The 19,867-nt window shown below is 40.6% G+C and overlaps 1 protein-coding gene and 1 long non-coding RNA gene across 8 annotated transcripts; one reads left to right on the forward strand and one right to left on the reverse strand.

The window, feature by feature from the left end:
- The first annotated feature begins 6,291 nt into the window (after nt 1-6,291).
- LOC127775095 (uncharacterized) lies at nt 6,292-11,114 on the forward strand. 7 transcript variants are annotated; one of them, XR_008017874.1, is made up of 6 exons: nt 6,292-6,786; nt 8,367-8,479; nt 8,958-9,037; nt 9,755-9,897; nt 10,393-10,446; nt 10,713-11,114. It is a non-coding gene; the product is annotated as an uncharacterized LOC127775095 (long non-coding RNA). The 7 variants fall into 7 exon arrangements; XR_008017870.1 differs by having other exon boundaries at nt 8,367-9,037; XR_008017873.1 differs by having other exon boundaries at nt 8,374-9,037.
- A 2,045-nt stretch (nt 11,115-13,159) lies between these two features.
- On the reverse strand, nt 13,160-18,320 carry LOC127774742 (pectate lyase-like). Its single transcript, XM_052301030.1, has 3 exons — nt 17,542-18,320; nt 16,883-17,012; nt 13,160-13,378 (listed from the first exon to the last, which is right to left on the reverse strand). The coding sequence occupies exons 1-3, from the start codon at nt 18,318-18,320 to the stop codon at nt 13,160-13,162; spliced, it is 1,128 nt and encodes a 375-aa protein (XP_052156990.1).
- Between the last annotated feature and the right edge of the window lie 1,547 nt (nt 18,321-19,867).

Consider the following 19,867-nt stretch of genomic DNA (forward strand, 5'->3'; position numbering starts at 1 on the left):
CGATCTCGGCCGTCCGATTCGGTCAAGTTTGGGTCAATTAGATCTTAGCAGTTGGTTCCGTGGACCGCTTCTGTGAACCCGGTTTACCGTGGACCGTCTTTGATGATGCAATAAATCCTTTTTCTTTTCAAAATAATTCTTTATTGCGTCATAATTCAATTAAAATCCATATAAATGCTTTAATGCGGTTTAATCTTTAGAAATTCATAACTAATTCATTGTAACTCGGTTTAATGTGGTTCAAGTTGCAAAAGTGTATAAAATAAATATCTATATAGTAAAATTATCCATAAATTGTGTTAAATTTATTTAATCCTTTTTAAATAGGCTTTAATTAGATTTAATCTTGTAAAATTGGTAATTAATTCATATGAAGTCAGAATGAGGCCGTTCAAGTCTCATAATTCATCTAAAATTATGATCTACAAGCTTGTTTACTTTATATGTATTGTTTATTTGGTTTTTATTAGTCTTTTTCCTCGTTTTGTGTGTTAGCTTGTCGTTTCCGTCGTTTCGAAGGATCGAGAGTGCGTCGAAAGTGTTCAAGAAGACTTATTGAAGACCCTTTATTGCAAGCCAAGTCACACAGATCCCAAACACAATTCCTTTGAGCATGTTGATTCTATATTTAAATTCTCTATTTATTTCAACTGTGCATTTATTTTTGAATGTCACCGGATGGTGTGAAACTATTCCTTTGTTATGGCCACTTTGCATTGATTACATTGTCCTTTGATACCTTGGGTTATAATTTGACTAGTTGAGCTTTATATATTGGTTCAGCTAGATATATTAGATATAATTGCTTAGTCATGCTTAGAAACATTAGCACACGATTGGGATAACTAATGTTTCACTATTACTTAATGATGGACATGATAATGGTAGCTCACGATGGCTTATCGTGATTGGTTAATTAATTAATTTTCCAACTAAAACTTGATAATGGTGGGTTGTGAGCACATGGTTTTGATGGTCGTGCTCATGACAATTAAGGACCGGTTCACGAGTTTTGGTTGTGAAACATTAACCGTGCCAACCACAAGCCAGATTGGGCAACGGCTGGACACTTTGTATAGCGAGGCTCATTGTGGTGTGCCAGACTGAGAAGTGGTGGAGATAAGCCCACGGGGGTCGTTGGGGAATCCATACCTTGTTTTATAAGGGGGTGATTATGATCCAGGAACGGTGCACTGCTTTGAGTTGAGTTATGCGAGGGGTCTTGTCACAATCACTCTCCATGGTGACGTGTCTGCGTGGACACGGTGACATGACGGTGGGTTGTGTCTTGTGGGTACAGTGGTACACCTCTGGCCAGAGTAAAACTATTCGACTAGGCGTGCCCGCGGTTATGGGCGGGTCTAACAATGTCTTTCGTGATTAGTCTCACACTTCTCACCATAATAAATGATGCTATAACTGGTAATAATTTGATTAGCTCCTGGTTTGGAATGGTACATTCCTAGTTTGGAGATAGATCTGTACAGTCGGGTTTGGTTGTTCAGGATGGTTGGGCCTGTGCAGCATGGGTGTGCTGTTTAGTGTTGATTAATATTGATGATTAATTACTCTACTGTTTTACAATTCTTAACTGTTTGCTAAATGCTGCTTTTGCAAATGAGCCCTATATTATGCCATTCTTTGGTATCCTCGTGCACTTGCATACTTGCTGTGTGGCTTGCGGAGTATTCCATGTACTCACCTTGCAATAATCAATCAAACCTCAGTTGAAGACAAGTTGCGAAGGAGAAGGAGAAGATGTTTGGCTTATACCCCAGTTGAGCTGCCTGTGGGAGTGGAGCCGGAGCTTCGCTAGATCGTAATTCCGCTGCTATTTTCTCTTTTCATTTGTAAGTATGTAACGTTGTATTATTGATGAATCTGTATATTAAATTGTCAGTTTGTGTACCTCGGCTGATTCCTGGACGAGGATTTAATGCACAAATAAGTTCGGAAATTACTAGTGAATATCTGGGCGTGACAATATGGTTCTGAAAATTCAAGATCATCTTTGTATAATTCTTTTATACTCTCAAGTCGCAACACACTTACCTCAAGTTGATTCAACAAAACATTTTTTCGAGACGAAGCATCGGCAACAACATTTTTCGTACCTTTCTTATACTTCACAACATATGGAAATGATTCAATAAATTCCACCCATTTGGCATGGCGACGGCTTAGCTTGGTCAAAGTGAATGACAAATTATTTTGCCCATAAATAATGTTGCCAAGTTTCAAGAACTATTACCAAGGCATACAATTCTTTATCATAAACAGAATAATTTAATTGAGCTCCTCCCAATTTCTCACTAAAGTAAGCGACATGCCTTTTATCTTGCATTAAAACACCTCTATATCAATTCCACTAGCATCACATTCAATTTCAAAAGTTTTAGTGAATCAGGCAAAACCAACAAAGGAGCTTCAGTCAAACATCCTTTTAATTTTTGGAAAGCATTTTTTCGTGATTCACCCCATTGAAACTCAAAACCTTTTTTTGTCAACTCATTCAAGGGTGCAGCAATGGTGCTGAAATCTATCACAAATCTTCTATAAAAACCAGTAAGACCATGAAAACTTCTCACCTGACTTACATTCACAGGAATTGGGGGAGTGTCTCCGGATTGACGGAGTTCACCTTCGTCAAGTAGCTTCTATCCCGGAGCTACCCCACCCTGGGAAAACGACTAAAGACGACCAAGGGCTCCGGAGCCCATTAGGCCTCCAAAGGCCATCAAGCCTCCGGAACCAACCAAGGGCTCCGGAGCCCGTCATACCTCATGAGCCGACCAAGGGCTCGAAGCCCGTCAGGCCTCCGGAGCCCATCAAGTCCTTGGAGCCCATCATGTCTCCGGAGGCCACTCGGCCTTCGGAGCCAACCAAGGGCTCCGGAGTTGGCCAAGATGACGGAGCACTAGGGTAGCCTCTAGGCCGGAGGTGAATGTGGACCCCGAGAGCGTAGTGGGGCGTAATAAATATGCACTACGCATCCGCCAACCACCTCTAGTGTCATGACAGGGATGGGCCAGCACATGCCACTACCCGCGAAGCACGGCTTTGCCCAGGTAATAGCCAGCGCCCTCGGGGGGCGTCACCGCGTCCTTTATGGGCGCAGCCATCCTTGTCATGGGGGATTTTACTAATAGCCCGAGGGCAGGCCCATCGCCCAGCCACTCTAGATTCGCCTATAGGACTAGGGGCAATAACGGAATTTCCTCTTGTATACCCCTATATAAATATGAAAACATTGCTCACAGTTGAGCACATTGAATGCAGAATACAGTTTGAGTACACTAGTTGGATTTTTTCCAACATTTGCAATGGAGCATAGTAAAGCTCCTGGATCAGATGGTTTCTCAGCTGAATTTTACCAAAAAATTTGGGACGTCATTAAGCATGATCTGATGAATTTATTTAATGAATTCCATGCTGGCGGTCTTCCATTTTTTGGACTAAATTCTGGGATAATTACTTCAATTCCAAAAGTTAAAGAAGCGAATTGAATCCAGGAATACAGACCTATATGCTTGTTAAATGTCAGCTATAAAATTTTCACTAAGGTGGCTACAAACCGAATTAACTCGGTTGGTGACCATTTGGTGAATCCAACTCAAACCGCTTTCATGCGTGGGCGAAACATCTTAGATGGAGTCGTCATCATACATGAAACAGTACATGAACTACATAGCAAAAAGTTGAATGGGGTGATATTCAAAATTGACTTCGAAAAGGCATATGTATGAAAAGGTTAAATGGCCTTTTTTGCTACAAACTCTATGAATGAAAGGTTTTTCGCCCATGTGGATTTCTTGGATCAAATCTTTTTCATTTCTGGAGGAACTGTGGCAGTCAAAGTCAATGATGACGTCGGGCCTTTTTTCCTGAGTAAAAAGGGCCTTTGGCAAAGAGACCCTCTCTCCCCAATAAATAGGGCCAATTGTCCATCCTACAATATGCCAAAGACACAGTGCTTTTTATGAATCATGACCTTGACAAAGCTCAGAATATGAAGTTGTTGCTTCTAGTCTTTGAGCACCTGTCGGGTGTGAAGATCAATTTTCATAAGAGTGAGTTGTGTTGTTTTGGTGAAGCACTTAACTGTAGAGATCAATATAACTAGCTCTTTGGTTGCCAGGTTGGCAATTTCCCTTTCCGATATCTTGGCATTCCAATCCATTGTAGGAAGTTAAGAAATGCGGAATGGAATGAAGTAGTTGAAAGATTTGAGAAGAAATTGAGTAGCAGGAAAGGAAAACTTCTCTCATTGGGTGGACGACTTACTCTGATTAACTCAGTACTTAGCAATCTCCCAACGTATATGATGTTGTTCCTTGCTATACCTAGTGGGGTGCTTAAGAAACTTGATTACCTTCCATCTAGGTTCTATTGGCAAAGGGATGGCCATAAGAAGAAATACCGACTAGCTAATTGGGACATCATCTGTCATCCCAAAGATCAAGTGGGGCTAGGAATACATGATCTTGAGGTAAAGAATATAGTGTTGCTTAGCAAGTGGTTATATAAGTTACTCACCACAGACGGAATGTGGCAACAGATGTTACGTAACAAATATTTAAGATTGCAACCATTAGCTCAGGCTTATTGGAAAGCAGGTGACTCACATTTTTGGGCTAGCCTTATGAAGGTCAAACAAGATTTTCTTCAGTTTGGGTCCTTTCGTATTACGGACGGCTCTCAAATAAGGTTTCGGGAAGATAAGTGGTTGGGTAATGCCTCATTGAGAGACCAATATCCTTGTCTCTATAACATAGTTAGGCACAAACAATCAACTATCTCACAGATCTTTCAAACAAACCCACCAAGTTTTTCATGGAGATGAGATTTAATTGGAGCAAAGTTAACCGCAAGGCATAACTTATCGCCCCATATAGCTGATTTAGTTTTGACACAGGAGAAGGATGAATTTCACTGGAACCTCACTCCCAATGGGGTCTTCTCGGTCAAATCTCATTACTTAGCTATTGTTCATACGGGCGTTCTAAATACCAATAGACGTATTTGGAAGGTAGAAGTGCCGCTAAAGATTAAGATTTTCCTTTGGTACTTGCACCGGGGTGTAATTCTCACCAAGGATAACTCAGCTAAGCGAAATTAGAAAGGTAGCCAGAAGTGTTGCTTTTGTCACAAAGACGAAACCATCCAATATTTGTTCTTCCAATGTCATCTTTCATGTTTGGTGTGTGTTGACGGTCATTACAGACAAATTTCGACAACCAATATCACTAAAATAATGGAGAACTAGCTATGCTTACAATGCATGTTTGTTTTCAAATAATATAAGTTTCACTTGTACTTGGAGAATAACATGTTGCAGTAATTTATTAAATAAAATAAAGAAAAAGTGAAGAAACCTCACTCCTAAGCAAGCAAATGGATAAGATGGGCCCACAAGTCAGGTGTACCGTTGAAAACCGACCTTAACTGCCAAAACCACCATGAGGACCCACCTGTCAGTGAGCAGACCGGAGCTGAAGGCCTGTTGGGCCGGCCCAGGTTCGGCCGAACCCTGGTGGTGTCAGCTCCGGCTGGCCCTCCACGTGGACGCTCCGGATGCCTTCCCAATGACGGTTGCAGGGGCAAAACTGACATTTTGCGTTTCTACAACCGTCATACCGGCCCTATAAAAGGAGGAGCTCATTCACTCTCTCAACACACTCAAGCAAGCTCAATTCCTCTTCACACATTAGTATTAGTAATATAATGCTAAGTGGAGTAGTGTAGAATAATGTTCGAAAGTCCTCCAAGTCTTTGGAAGAGTTTTCGGTATGGCTCTAGTAGCTCTTGTAATCTCTTTTGTAATACTTTCCGAATTAATGAAATACTCTTCTTTATATTATCTTCGGTACTTTTCTTAGTCTGAATATTAGTCTTACTTTATTTTTTCATTATATTAATTGTGTGGGTAGCCTACCAGAGAGGTGTAATGGTGCGCGTTTAATGTCTGATTCATCAGTTGCTCTATGTCGAGTGCACGGGTATAGAGTAGTATCTTTACTACTTAAAAAAAGCGTAGTGGTGGCCTACGCGATCCAACGGGTCACGTCTTTTTTAGGATCCTCCCGCACATCCAACGCTCCTCCGTCAGCCCGCGTTGCTCCGCATCACACAGCACCACACCCCCGCAAGCCGCAACCAAAGGGTGGGCGTGGTCCAGGTTTACCCACAGGCCTCGTTGGCCCGTCCCACGAATTTGGCACCAGTGGGTAAATGGGCCGGCCCAAACTAAAAGCATTGGCTCTACTGGGTACCCGGGTCGGCTCCGAACATACGCGGCGAGGGCTTCGAGCGCGTGAGGCGAGGCGGCGCCCCTTCCTCTCCCGGCGGCGGCGCGGCGCCCCTTCCTCTCGCGCTCCCATCGACCGCAGAGGCGGCGAGGCTCGGCTTCTTCTCGAACGGCGCCGCTCCACCGCCCTTCCCCACCGGCGCCGTCGAGGCTTCGATCCCCAATTCGCGTACTCGCACCGTCGCACGCGATGGCGGCACCCTCTCCTCCCATCCCGGTCTCCACGCCGGCGCCACGGCGACGCCTTTCCCCTTCTCCTGAATTCTACATCGGCGTGACGGCGATGCTTCCTTCTTCCCTCCTCCCCGCCAGCAGCGCCGCCTCTTCCTCTACCTGACGCCGGCTTCCATCTCGTTGGTTGCGAACTCGCGCTGCCCCTTGCGCCCATGCTGTTGGCGGCGGTGACTTGGCTGTCGTCCCACACAGCCTACCGCGTGTTCTGCTGCCCGACATGGCCACGCCATCGGCCGTCCCTGCTGGTATGAGCCAAACTGCAGTATCTCTTGTTTGCCTGTAATGTCAAAGCTAATGAGCTGATCTCTTGTTTGCCGTCAAAACTTGCTTGTTGATTGATTCGTTTTTGTCAATTTTGAAGTTTGTCATATGCTAAGCACTGATGTATCGGGTAGCAAAAAAATTGATAATTTCAGTGTGTTTCTATTAACATCAGTGGTAATTAATTAAGCATCTCCAATCAAAAAATCAACAGATTATATTCTACTTACGTTCTTTCATTTGATTTGGCATGTGTACTCTCTTCTAGCAAAAATCTGATTTTTTTTTCATGGGTCAACCCGTGGTACCCACTGGCATTGTTGCATCCTAGGTGGGTTTCATGGGGCGAGTCTGGGTCGGCGCCGCCATCATCTCCTCTCCTCCTCCCTTTCCCGTCGCCGCAGCCATCATCGTCGCGTCTCCTCACTATCGGAATCAGACGTCGGCCAGTCCCTGTCCCTCCTCGCCTCCATCCCCAATCCCCTCGCCCTCTTGCTCCTCCGCCAAGCGCCGCTCCTCCGTCGCGACCAGCGCATGCCACACCGGCGCCGCCTCGCCAAGCGCCACGACCTCCGTTCCGCGACGCCGCCACAACCCCAGGCGCCCAGCCTCTGCCGCCCACCGTCGATCCCTCGTCGTCGCTCCACCTCCACAGCAGATCCCCTCCCCGGAACCCCCTCCCCTTTCCCACACACCACTCCCTCCCATTGACGCATCTTGATGCACGTCTCCCCACCTTTTGCCCGGTCGCCCCCGGAACGGATGGATGGATGCCTCCACGCTGCCAATCATCGAAGCGCCCTGAACACCTCCGTCATCGCATCTTGCCCTTCTCCTTCGCGATCAGCCGTCCCATCCATAGTCGACGCCTGGAGAGGCTCTCCCATTGGTCCCGTAGATGGCTGCCTCTGATACATCACTTATGATCTTGGTCTTGTCGATGGCTGCCTCTGATACATCACCTATGATTTTGGGGTATGGAATAATTGATTTGTCTTGTCATGGTTAGGGATTAAGGTTTTGTTTTTTTTTTTTACTTTGATTCCCTTCAGGCTAAGAAAGGAAGAAATTTGTACTTATTCAGTGTTTCAGTATGTTGTATGTAGAACTACAAATACAAATACAAGATATGGTTGATGATCTGTAATTCTTCTTCACTATATATTGTCTGTGTTGATCTTTTAGATTGCCCAATTTGGGATTATCAGAAAATGTTTCTAGATTATCAGAAAATGTCATGAAGCCTTATATGTTTCTAAATTATCAGAAAATTTCCTTCAAAAGAATATTATGAGAAAATGAAAGTGTTGTAAACATGTCTGCTTGTTTTCCATTGCCAGACAGACTCCATTTTGGATTTTATTAACCAATATAGTATGTATTGTCCTGGTTATTACAACAAATCACTTGTTGCTCTCAAGTGCGAGATTTAGCCATCAAAGCTAGATGGAGTAAAAAGATTTTGTTGTTTCCACCATCCTCTGCTTTTGGTAGATGGAGTAAAAAGATTTTGTTTTAAACCTTCTTGATGGTTAATAAAGCTGTTTTTTGGTGATCCATTAAGCTAGCAGCACTTACGGTTCCCATGGACTGAAGATGTGGATTAAGTCTTCCTGCTCGCTGACAACACAGGTCTGGCTTCCTCTCGGCCAATCTCCCCCAATCTCCATCTCCAAGGTAGCATCACTATTTTCCCTTTCCTTTTATTTTCTTGTGTGTTGGCTCCTAGCCTCCTACAGACCGCTGCGGAATCAAGAGGCCCTATGGCCGTGTATCTTATGTTTACTCGATTTCTGCTCAAGATGTTTCCTCTTTTATTTTTAGATTTTAGATTCCTGGTACCCTTACTGTTTTAGTTTTTTTCAAGATGAAATTTCTCTCTTTTATATGCTAACATAGGATTACTATAAATTGAATTCCTGACACATTAATAGTTTGTATTTACAAACTGTTCATGGCAAGGAAGTGACGGTGTAAAGTACAGTTGCAACCATATATTGACGAGACTGCGGCCATCTTGTTTGATTTCATTTCCTTTTTGTCTATTCATTCTTCAATGTCTGATCTAATAATTCAGAAAGATAGCTTTGCAACCCTGCATAGAATTTTCAAATTCATATGAATTCTAATTTTCCTTCCGGGGGTACTATGGCAGGTTCAAGAAGTGTCCCACAGAAAGGTGCATGTCCTTCACTGTTCAAGGTTCAAATGAATCCTCACGAAATGTAAAAACAGGTGACTTACGACATCATTGATTGGTGACCCTGTTAGATTATTTTTCTTTATTGATTATGAAGCTGTAGAAAGGAGGTTTTGCAGTACTAACATTGTATAGGATATTACTAACATTGTATAGGATATAATACCAGGGCCAAACATTTGGGTGGTTTGTATTAATGCTCTTCTTTTTCTAGCCAATCACTTCATTCAGTTTGACAATATGTATATCATTTTTTGTCCTTAACATTAGAATGGTAATGCTTTAATGCAGCCAACTTTTATACAAAGTATTTTAAGCATAATTTCACCAAGATTGCCTTAATGAAATGATTGTCAGACATAGATGCACATGCTTTTTTCTTGCGTTATGAAATGTCAGATAAATTTATTTCAAGTTACTACTTGCAAAGTTGTCAAATCTTAGTCGAGCAAAAGTCAGCAGTACACAATCTACACATATACGGTACCGTTCATTTTGAGCAATGTCTATACATGAAAGTCCTTTCTTAGCAGTCAATTCCATGGTCCCTGCAAGTGTACATTCTATTTGACAATGCCACGTTTATTATTATTTTGCATGCTTATGCAAGATATTATCAAGCTGATACTTTGCATTTTCTAGATTTATCAAGTTTTGTGTTAAATTTCTATCAAATATTGGTTATTTACAGGGTCAGGTTGTCTAAAACAATACATGATTTTTCTGATTGTGTCCACATTTTGGAGTTGTAGAAGTGCAGGGAAAGCTAGGCAAATCAGTTGAGAGACCGAGCAGCTGAGCGTTAGATGGATTTAGGGCACTACATGCCTTTGGCACTTCTTAAGCCATAGTCACAGTATTGATCAAGGAGCAGCCAAGCGGACTGTGGCTTAAGGTGATGTCCTCTGTACCTAATAAAGAACTGAGCTCCAGATTTGATACAGATCTTTTATTGCATAAAATACTTTTGTATTCAGTTTGATTTCGTGAAGCATACTGATCAGGAATTACTATGTTATGCCTTGTCGAATCCAGTTTTTTTTTTTTTTTGCAAGTTTCAGTTTGTCAAACCTTCTCTCATTCTTTTCATGCCAGAGCAAGAAAGCATATGAGATGTGGATAAACAAATACATACACAATAGTATTTTGGTGACTTTATTTGGATGTAATATATCTTTCAATCCTAAGGAAAGAGGATCTTTATTTGTCCGGCATTTATCTTCTTTCACATATAGTTAAAGTTTTTTTTTAACTTATAAAGGTTTAGAACTTAGAAGGTCAAGGTTTTCTTGATCCGTAGGCTGCCTTGAACTTCATAGATGGCATGACTATCCAATTTTATTATCCTAAACAATAATATTGATCTGTTTCTATCATATCCTGGTGGCAGTGAATAGTGTAGGAGACAATGTGCTCAGCTAGGCGTTCAGCAGTAGTATTGAGGGTAAGTTGAATAGCTCCATGTTTTGCATTCAACCTATTTGTTGTATTGCGTCTAAGTAGTGAGCGTTAGTTCTTTATATTTCTGAAGACTAGGGTATGGATTATCTAGAGATTGTCACCAAAGTTTAGCATCTTTTTAAGTTTATAATCAATTTATATGAGATGTGATATCCTTGTTCTCTTTTTCTATGGTAGGGGCTAACGAAAGAGAGTGGATTTCATCCTATTATACTTGTGCTTAGCACCAGCTAACAACATTTCCTACAGTTATCAACAACTGGCTAAGGGAGGGCCAGCGGCGCATGAGGCGGTCCACTGCTAGGTGCAACAAGCTCACAAGGAACAGGCGGCAAGGTCTATGCGTGGTGCGAGCTGCACGGCGAGCCACACAGTTTGCTCGAGTGGGCTGGTGCTGTGAGCTGCAGGGTGCGAGCTGTGGAAGGATGGATCCGCAGGATTATGAATCCTGAATATTGGTGATGGTCAAATATTCGATGTAATCAAATGATGTTCAGTTTCTCACAAAATCCATTGCTTTTTACATTTTGTATTTTTCTTCTATCAAACCAGATCAAGCTGTACAAGAAACAAAGTAAGGCAGATTTTTTTTTTGTTCAGAAACTTCTTTGCAGCAACTTACAATGTCGATAGAAAGTTGTCTTGCTGAAACTTTTGTTGTTCTCGTTGGTAATGTATGAAAAAAATAGAAAGAATGGACATAGTTATTGTTTTTGTTATATCAAGGTTTTCTATTGACATCATTTTACCTGGTTATTTGAAATTAATGCATATTGTTTTCCCGTTGCAAAGCATGGGCACCCAACTAGTTTAGTAATATAAACATGGTGCTTAGATTATTAAATATCATTAATTAGGCATATATGTTGTGAGACAGTAGAGGTGGGCCGCTGATGGTGACAACTCAGTACGGGTATTCCTCCACGTTAGTATATATTCCTAAAACAAATTCCACCACGTTAGTATATATTCCTAAAACAAATTCCTGGGAGTCAGTACGGGTATTCCTCCACGTTAGTATATATTCCTAAAACAAATTCCTGGGAGGGTACTCCTTCGTATTTAGCCCCGGTTGGACGGCCATTACAAGTTGTCGTAAGGAACTCTACTACTTCGTATTTAGCCGCCCCGGTTAGACGGCCATAACAGGTTGTCGTAAGGAACTCAGCAACCCGGGACACTGTTAGGGGGTATTGGCCACATGATTGTATATTAGCAGATGTAAACTATGATTTGAGTGTATATTAGAAGTATAGGAATTGAGTGCTTTCTATTTCTTCTTACACTTAGTTAGACTTACATGTTATGAGGATTGAATAGCTTTGCTTCGTGTCACTCTACCCCTATATTACATTTAACCCATGTTTAGGCTTTGACAATTATAAGTCATATATGTATAAAGTGCATTAGCGAGGTTCACTCTTATTATCTTCCCTTGGGATTAAAACTACGATACCTTTGGAATACCTTCGGGTGAAATGCTACAATAGTATATCCGTGCGCTTGCGGATTACTTTTGTAACCATACATATACCATGACTAATTCTAGCGCCATTGCTGGGAATGAAGATTTCTAGTAATATCGTTAAGAAATATCAACAGTGTGGTATGTTATTCGAATGGCTTCAAATTTAAAACTTCCTCGAAATACAACTCATATGTTTGGGCATTGGCTTTCATGTGTTCCTAAAGACATGAGAAATCTGCTTTTGATGGGCGCAACAGCTCTTTGTTGGTTCATTTGGCTAAGCAGAAATGGGGTGTTGTTTGATAACAAAATGGTGTCTTCTCCTTTGCAGATAATTACTTTAGTTACCCGGTGGCTACGCACGTGGACTATCCTCCACAAACCGGGACTTCGGGATACTATTGGGTGGTATCACGACGTTTGGACCAGGTGGCGCAGGAGATTTTTTTAGCCAGGAGCATGGGTGGCGGTCTAGTCTACGGATTGATAGCCACTAATTTTATGTTTTCTTCACACTCCTTTGCTTGGGATGATGCTTTTTCTTTTGTGGTTCCTTTTTGGCTGTGTGCATTTCATGCAGAGGTTAGGGTGGGCTCAGTTGGATTGTATCATCTTTGGTGTAATTAACTGACTCTTAATAAAGCTTCCATTATCTATAAAAAGACAATGCGGTGATCGACACTGAGTTGCCGGTCAGACCGGAGCTGTCCGAGCGGTCTAACCGGGTTGGCCGATAGTCAGACCGGTAGACTCTAGGAGGGAATCGGTTTCGGGTTGTTTTCGTACAATTTCTAGATTGCTTTATGTATATGACTTCTAGATGGTTTCTATTTATATGTGATACTATTGTGTGCTGATGTAAATTAAGTTGATATGAACTTGTACTTGGATATTAAGTTTTTTTTTTTGTTGTTCATGTATAGGTGTTGCTTGAGGCCATGAGAATATAGCTAGTGATGGATTGGGACTAGGCTTGGGAAGAGTTGAGGTCCAGACAGTCAAGTATATCACGCAGGATGCTTACGCTAGATAACAATGCACGTGGGGATCAGACCAACTATGTCGAGATCTTCATCGATTCGAGAGTAACTTTTATTCTCGCTAAAATTTTTTGGGTTTTTATTTTCGCTGCCATTCACACCTTCTGATAGGCTTGTTTAATCTTGTTCGATCCTATGCAACTATTACATCCAGAAAGAAAAATCATCGAATGCAGCAGTAGCTGATCTCAGCAGTGCGAGCCCTCCTTGCAGGAGAGGGCGCCTGCCGAGGAAGTCATCGACGGCACGGAGGGGGCAGACCTTGCAAAGCTAGGGGCTTTCAAATTATCTGTCCTTGCTTCGCCTGATGCCCTGAAGAACGCGCCGTTGAGCATCAGGTCGCCGTCTGATACCCAGTTCCAGTGGTGCCACACGCTCTCCGGCACATCGTCATCGCGCTTCGTCACCTGCGGAAAATTTGCACCGGTTTTGTCAACACTATTTACAAAATAAGTGAAAGCTGCACGCAACCAATGGTGAATTGTGTAGCGGCAGGGTTCCATGTTTCAGTTTCAAAATTGTGAAATATTGGTCCCAATAAGGGAGGAAAACGGCTCAAAAATGGACGTAAACAAGCTCCACTATTTCCGTTTCCTTTTTTTAAAATCATAATCGAAATTGCAAACCTGGATAAAAACTGGAATCAAATATTTTCAAATACGAACCAGAGAAAACAAGGTAACGAATATTTATCAAAATATTAAAAAAAAACTCTAACTAACCTTCTCAAATCAACGAAGAGATGTGCCTCATTACTTTACATTTCGAATATTTAACAATTACAAATAATACAACTTTTAGCTGTATACTTCGCATTCACTTCCCCATAGAACTACAACAAGAACTATATCCATCTACAAATGGCACGAACATATAAAACAAAAAATAGTCGCAAGGTAAAAAGAAAAAATATCACTATCCACCTCAATACTTAATATAAGTCTGAACATGAAAAATAATTTGTTTTTTATTTAAAAAAAATCTAAATTTATTTTTTAAAGTTTCTAATTGATTCCAGTTTTTCACCGATATAGCCTCATTGTATTCATTCCTGCTTTCCAGAAAAAAAAATCAAATTTGTTTCTATTTTCGAAAATTTCTAAATACATTTTGACCGACACTAAAACACGTCCGAACCGAAAACTTTCTGAACCCAACCAGAAGGATATTCTTCTAGCCAAAAATTCTCAGCTTTATTATCTAGATAATTTTGCTCAAATTTAGCTGGAACTTGTCAATATTTTAGATTTTTTTTTCAGTTTGAAATTTCGGCAACATTTGTTCTTTCGTTCCGCTCCAAAATTTTGGAATCTTGTGTGAGTGATAGGAAGAATCCATAATTAATTATTCAAACTAGTTGTAAGCCCGTATGTTACACAAGTATTGTTCAATGTTTAAAATTATTAAAAGATCTTTTTATGATTTAACCACTCTGAAATTTGTAATTAATAAATATTGAGTCATACTTAGTTTAGAGCTTCTTTTGTATTGTTTTAATAAGGCTGGAATTCAGACTCAATTAAAACTAGCAAATACTAAGTAGTGTTTAGGTTGGTGTCTCAATTATACATTTGGCATGATACAATAAATGCCAAAAATTAATTAACAATGAGTTGTACTCAGTTTAGGGTCTAAATTATAAAATGCTTGAAAAATTCATAAAATTGGACATTAATAATTAAGGAGTGGTACTCGGTATGGAGTCTCTGCTATAGTTTTTTTTTTTAATTATGACTAGCAAAAATGCCAGTGATGTTGCAACAGGTGAAAAAGTTCTAATGATAATATAGGTTTTTCATGCATAACAATGTCAATGACAATGTTTGTAGGGATCGTTTGTAGCTAAGATCGACAATTAGAAAATTGGAACATCTTCAATGTAATGACCCAACCTCGAAGATGGCAAAAGCCATGTAGGAGATGAAAAAAAATCAATGTATCCTATCCAACTCAAGCGTCCATCAATTTTATCTCGCGTTGAGTCAAACGGTTTTTCGGAGCGATTCTGGTTATAAATGATATTTTTTTCTCGTGAGTCGGACGGTTTTGTCTAACCTTTTTTCATAAATGGTGATATTTTTCTCGCGTTGAGTTAGACAGTTTTCTCGAACCTTTTTTAGAAACAACGGTTTTTTCTCGCGTTGAATCCAATTGTTTTTTGACCCCTTTTTTATAAATGGTGGTTTTTCTGACAGTTTTTCAGAGCGGCTTGTTTTTTATAAACGATGTTTTTTTTCTTGCGTGGTTTTCTCAAACCATTTTTCAGAAATGGCGCATTTCTTTCTGACAGTTTTTCCTAGCATGTTTGTTATGCTTTTCTGACATTTTTTTCTCGCGTGTTTTTCGTCTTGTTTTTTCAAGTGTTTTTTTTTTTGCTCTTTTCCAGTACAAGAGAATAGATGACGAAACAAAACCCGTGTAGGAGATAGAAAAAAAATCAGATCAGACACAAGCGCCCATCAATTTAGTGTTTTTTCTGACAGTTTTTCAGAGCAGCTTGTTTTTTTATAAACGGTGTTTTTTCCTTACGCGTTTTTTCTGACAGTTTTTTCCTTGCATGTTTTTTGTTTTATTTTTTACAAACAATGGAAAACCTTTTTTTGACGCTTTTTTTGCACTTTTTCTGACATTTTTTTCTCACACGTTTTTTCCTTTTTTTTCTCATGCGTTTTTTAAAACATTTTTTATTTTCTCGCGTATTTTTGGTTCAGTTGTACGATGAAAGCTTTTCTTTTTAAATAGTTAGATTAGATGTAGAGAAGAGATATATACGGATTACTAAAACGAAAAGAAATTGGATTATTTTTTGCCGCGCATTTTTTTGTCCTTTTTATATTTTTTTCTCACGTGTTTTTATTGTTTACGACCCTTTTTTTAGGAAATCGCATGGACCTTTTCTTTATGTTTTTTTGGCTTTTTTTGGGATTTTTTTTATTTTCGCCTTTATATGAATCGGATTTTTGTTTTTTCTTTTTAAGGGAATTGGATCTTTTTTTTTGCCACCTTTTTTTTTATTTTTCGTCTTTTATAGAAATCGGACTTTTCGCTACTTTGTGGAATCAGACATTTTTAAGGGTTTTTTTTGTTATTTTTTTATTTGGACAGATGAAGGAAACGTTTTAAATTTTTAAGTAGTATATATATTTAGTAGTTCCTGATTTTATATTTAATTTATATATTGGGTTGTCATAACCTCATAACTCATAATAGATGGGTTTTTCATGTGACCCGTAATGTTAAATGCAGATGTATGATCATGGTAATACGTACGATATCTAATGAATTGCTAGATTTTTCTGGAAGCTTCTAGGAAGTGTTCAGCTAATGGATAGATGTAAGATAGATATATGTGGTTGAAACATTTTTTGCGCCAAAATGAACCTTACCATAATTTGAAAATGCCAAAATTTTACAAATTGACAACATTGCCAAAATTTGGTAGGATTGGCATAATAATATTGCCAAAACTCTATACACATTACCAATATTTGGTACTACCTCCATACAAAAATAAGTGCAGCCGTGGGTATCTGTGTCCAATGTTTGACCACTCGTCTTATTTGAAAAATTTATGAAAAAAATTTTAAAAAAATTCATATATAAAGTACTATTCATGTTTTATCATGTAATAACAATAAAAACACTAATCATGAAAAAATTTCAAATAAGACGAACGGTCCAACGTTGGACATAAACAGTATAAAATTGTACTTATTTTAGGACGGAGGGAGTAACAAACTAAATCTAGCTACATAATTATCAATTTTACCAAATAATGGTATGGTTGAAAATATCATCAATCTAAACATGCCCTTATTACGTGATATATATGTCACCATTATATCTGCCATTTACACACCACATATACTACATACCGAACGAAAAAGTTTAAAATGGGCAAGTTTATATACCTCTTTGGCCATATCAGCATAGAATCTGTTGCCGTGGCTAATTATGGTCGGTGAAGCACTGCCCCCAATGGCGTACTTTTGCCATGCTATGTAATCGTTGTTGATGACGTGGAAAAGACCAAACCGACACCTGGCACGTAATGAAAAAAAAAACACTATTGAACTAAAATTTTCTGCTACTAACTCCGTTCTTTTGTTCTTTGGTAGTTTTCAACCTCGTTTTCAATGCAAAGTTTTATCATTATTATATCTTTAATATATACTCTTTTAAAATTTACAAAAACTGTAACTATCTGAAAAAAATGTTTTTCATGATAAATCTACCAATGCAATTTTCACATGCAAAATCCTAATTCATTTGAAATGAGTTATAGTATAAAAAATAGTCAAAATGACTTATAATATGAAATGGAGGGTAGTACTTAATTTTCAATGCACAAGTTTTATCATTATTTCTTTAAAATGCATTCTTTCAAAATCTATAAATACTGTAACTATATGAATAATATGTTTTTCACAATAAATCTACCAACGCAATTTTCACATGCAAAATTATAATAGTCTCCATTATTTAAGATTTTGAGATTTAACTACACGTATTCTAGGGTTCATCTATTTCAGAGCAGAGTTAGTAACACTGTAAACATGGAATGAGTTACCTTGGCATTCTTTGGACGAGGCCTGGTCCAAAGCGATTGAAGGCAACGGTGACCTGCATGGCCTTGTCGTCGGTGTAGTCGTCGTTGTGGCCGAGGAGAATTGCCTTGTCATGGTTGCGCAGGAGTTTGTTGGAAAGCGTCACGCGGGTGGAACCTACGACCACGTCGATCAGCCCGTCGGCGCAGGCCTCCACCGTGCAGTGGTCGACCCACACGTCGCTCGAGTTGTGGACGCCGACGCCGTCGCCGTCCGACATGCCGGCCTCCAGCTTGGGTGCCGGCCTGCACCGGCGTATGGTAAGCCCGTGGATGACGACGTCGCTCGCGCCCCTCACCGCGAAGCACGCGCCGCCGTCGCCAACCACCACGCGGGCGCCCCTGCCGTCCACGGTCTTGCGCGAGCTAACGACCAGCTCGTGGGCGGAGCTGATGGTCATGTCGCCGGCGAACACGATCCAGAGGGGCTCGTCCTGGACGAGGCCGTACCGGAGCGTGCCGGGTGCCGGGCGGGCTGCGTCGTCGCCGGTGTCGTTCACGACATACACCCTGCCCCCCTTCCTGCCGACGGCGCGGCGGCCGAACCCGACGGCGCAGTCGGCGAGCCGCTGCCGGTTGTCGGCCCAGCCGGGGTCGCAACGCCAGCAGTCGTCGATCGGGTTGCCGGTACCGCAGTCCGGTGCAGCATCAGCAGTACTACCATTGATCAGCAAAGGAGAAGAAGCTGATGAAATGGATAAAACGGAGGCGAACAACCATATGAATATGAAGATGGCAGCCATTCTTGTTTTTGTTGATATCTTGTTGGAATTCGGAAGTGATATACTAGTAGAGAAGAATGCATTGCAGTGCAGGTTGGTTCATATAGATTTTGGAAAGAACAGATCGCCAATTCGCCACATAATTATTTATTTTTCATGCAAAAAAATGACGAATTGGAAACTGTTTGGGCAGGATATTTATTAGAATGAGCAACGTGAACACTATATGGAAATATATCACTCTTTATATCTATTTCATGGAAAGACCTTGATCTCTTTAAGGTTTTAATTTCCCGGATTTGCTGGCAAACATAATTAATTGTTGGTAGAAATTAAAAACTGCAAGAATTTGTTGATTTCAAGAAATTACTTTGCCTGTGCTAACGCGACGGTGCACATACACCGTCACAGTTCAAGCGTCATCAATCCATTAGAGCAGACTTGGTTCGTGCAAGGCTTGTTTTCTCAAACTCAAAGACATGTTGATCTTCAGAATGCGTTTGCACATCCTCAAGAAATATAGGAGAAAGCATATTGATAAATCTTGAAGTACAAAGGAGATAAACGGAATTGAATTGGTTCTATCACAGTAATCTGAAATATACAACAGTTTAAGTATGGCATCCAAAACAGTGATGTCTAAATGATACGAGCAGGTTACTTTGTCTAAATAAATCTCATCCATCCGTTTTCATTAATGACCTAATCTCCAACTAAACTCCCTATCAATTTCCACCACCTCTACCAATCAAGATATTGGGATTAAAAATCAAATTACCATCTTAATCTCACCATCAATTCTCTCGTGTAAACTCCCAATCCCCTTCCCACAAGTTGCCAAACAAGTCGTGGAAGTTTAGAGTGATGAGGCTATTAACTGTTTTGTTTTGTCAGGATACATAGGAATTTTGGTAGGATGGAGATGGGGAATTAAGAAATGAATTCCCTCCTTTTCAATACCTGGGTAGGAGGTGGTAATTGGGAGGGAATTCCTCCTTTGCTTTGCCTAAACAAATCTCAACCATCCGTTTTCATTAATGACCTAATCTCCAACTAAACTCCCTACCAATTTCCACCACCCCTACCAAACAAGGTATTGGGATTAAAATTCAAATTCCCATCTTAATCTCACCATCAATTCCCTCATCTAAACTTCCAATCCCCTTCTCTCGAGTTGTCAAACAAGCTATGAAAGGTATAGGGTTCGAGAGAGATGAGTGGCCGAGCGGGGAATACTGGTCCTGGCGATATGGCTGTAGATAAGTGTCGGCAGGAATTGGGCCCACTACCCATAGCTGATGCACATTCAGCACAATAAGGGCATTCACAGTGCGTCACAAAGTTTTGGTGCTCCTCGCATGCCACCTAGACAAGAACAATATTAGCCACATATTCCACAGTGCAAACTCCACAAGACCACAATACAAGTAGCTTATAGTGGGTCCCACCAATATTGCTTTTTCACTTTTCACTTTCCCCTCTCCCCTCTCTTCCTTTTCCCACCGCAGAGAGCCGAGCGGCAGCTCAAGCGGCGACGGCGCCGGGCGGAGCGGTGGCGGGGTAGTGAC

The sequence above is a fragment of the Oryza glaberrima genome, chromosome 5 (assembly GCF_000147395.1).
Source record: "Oryza glaberrima chromosome 5, OglaRS2, whole genome shotgun sequence".
Lineage (NCBI taxonomy): Eukaryota > Viridiplantae > Streptophyta > Magnoliopsida > Poales > Poaceae > Oryza > Oryza glaberrima.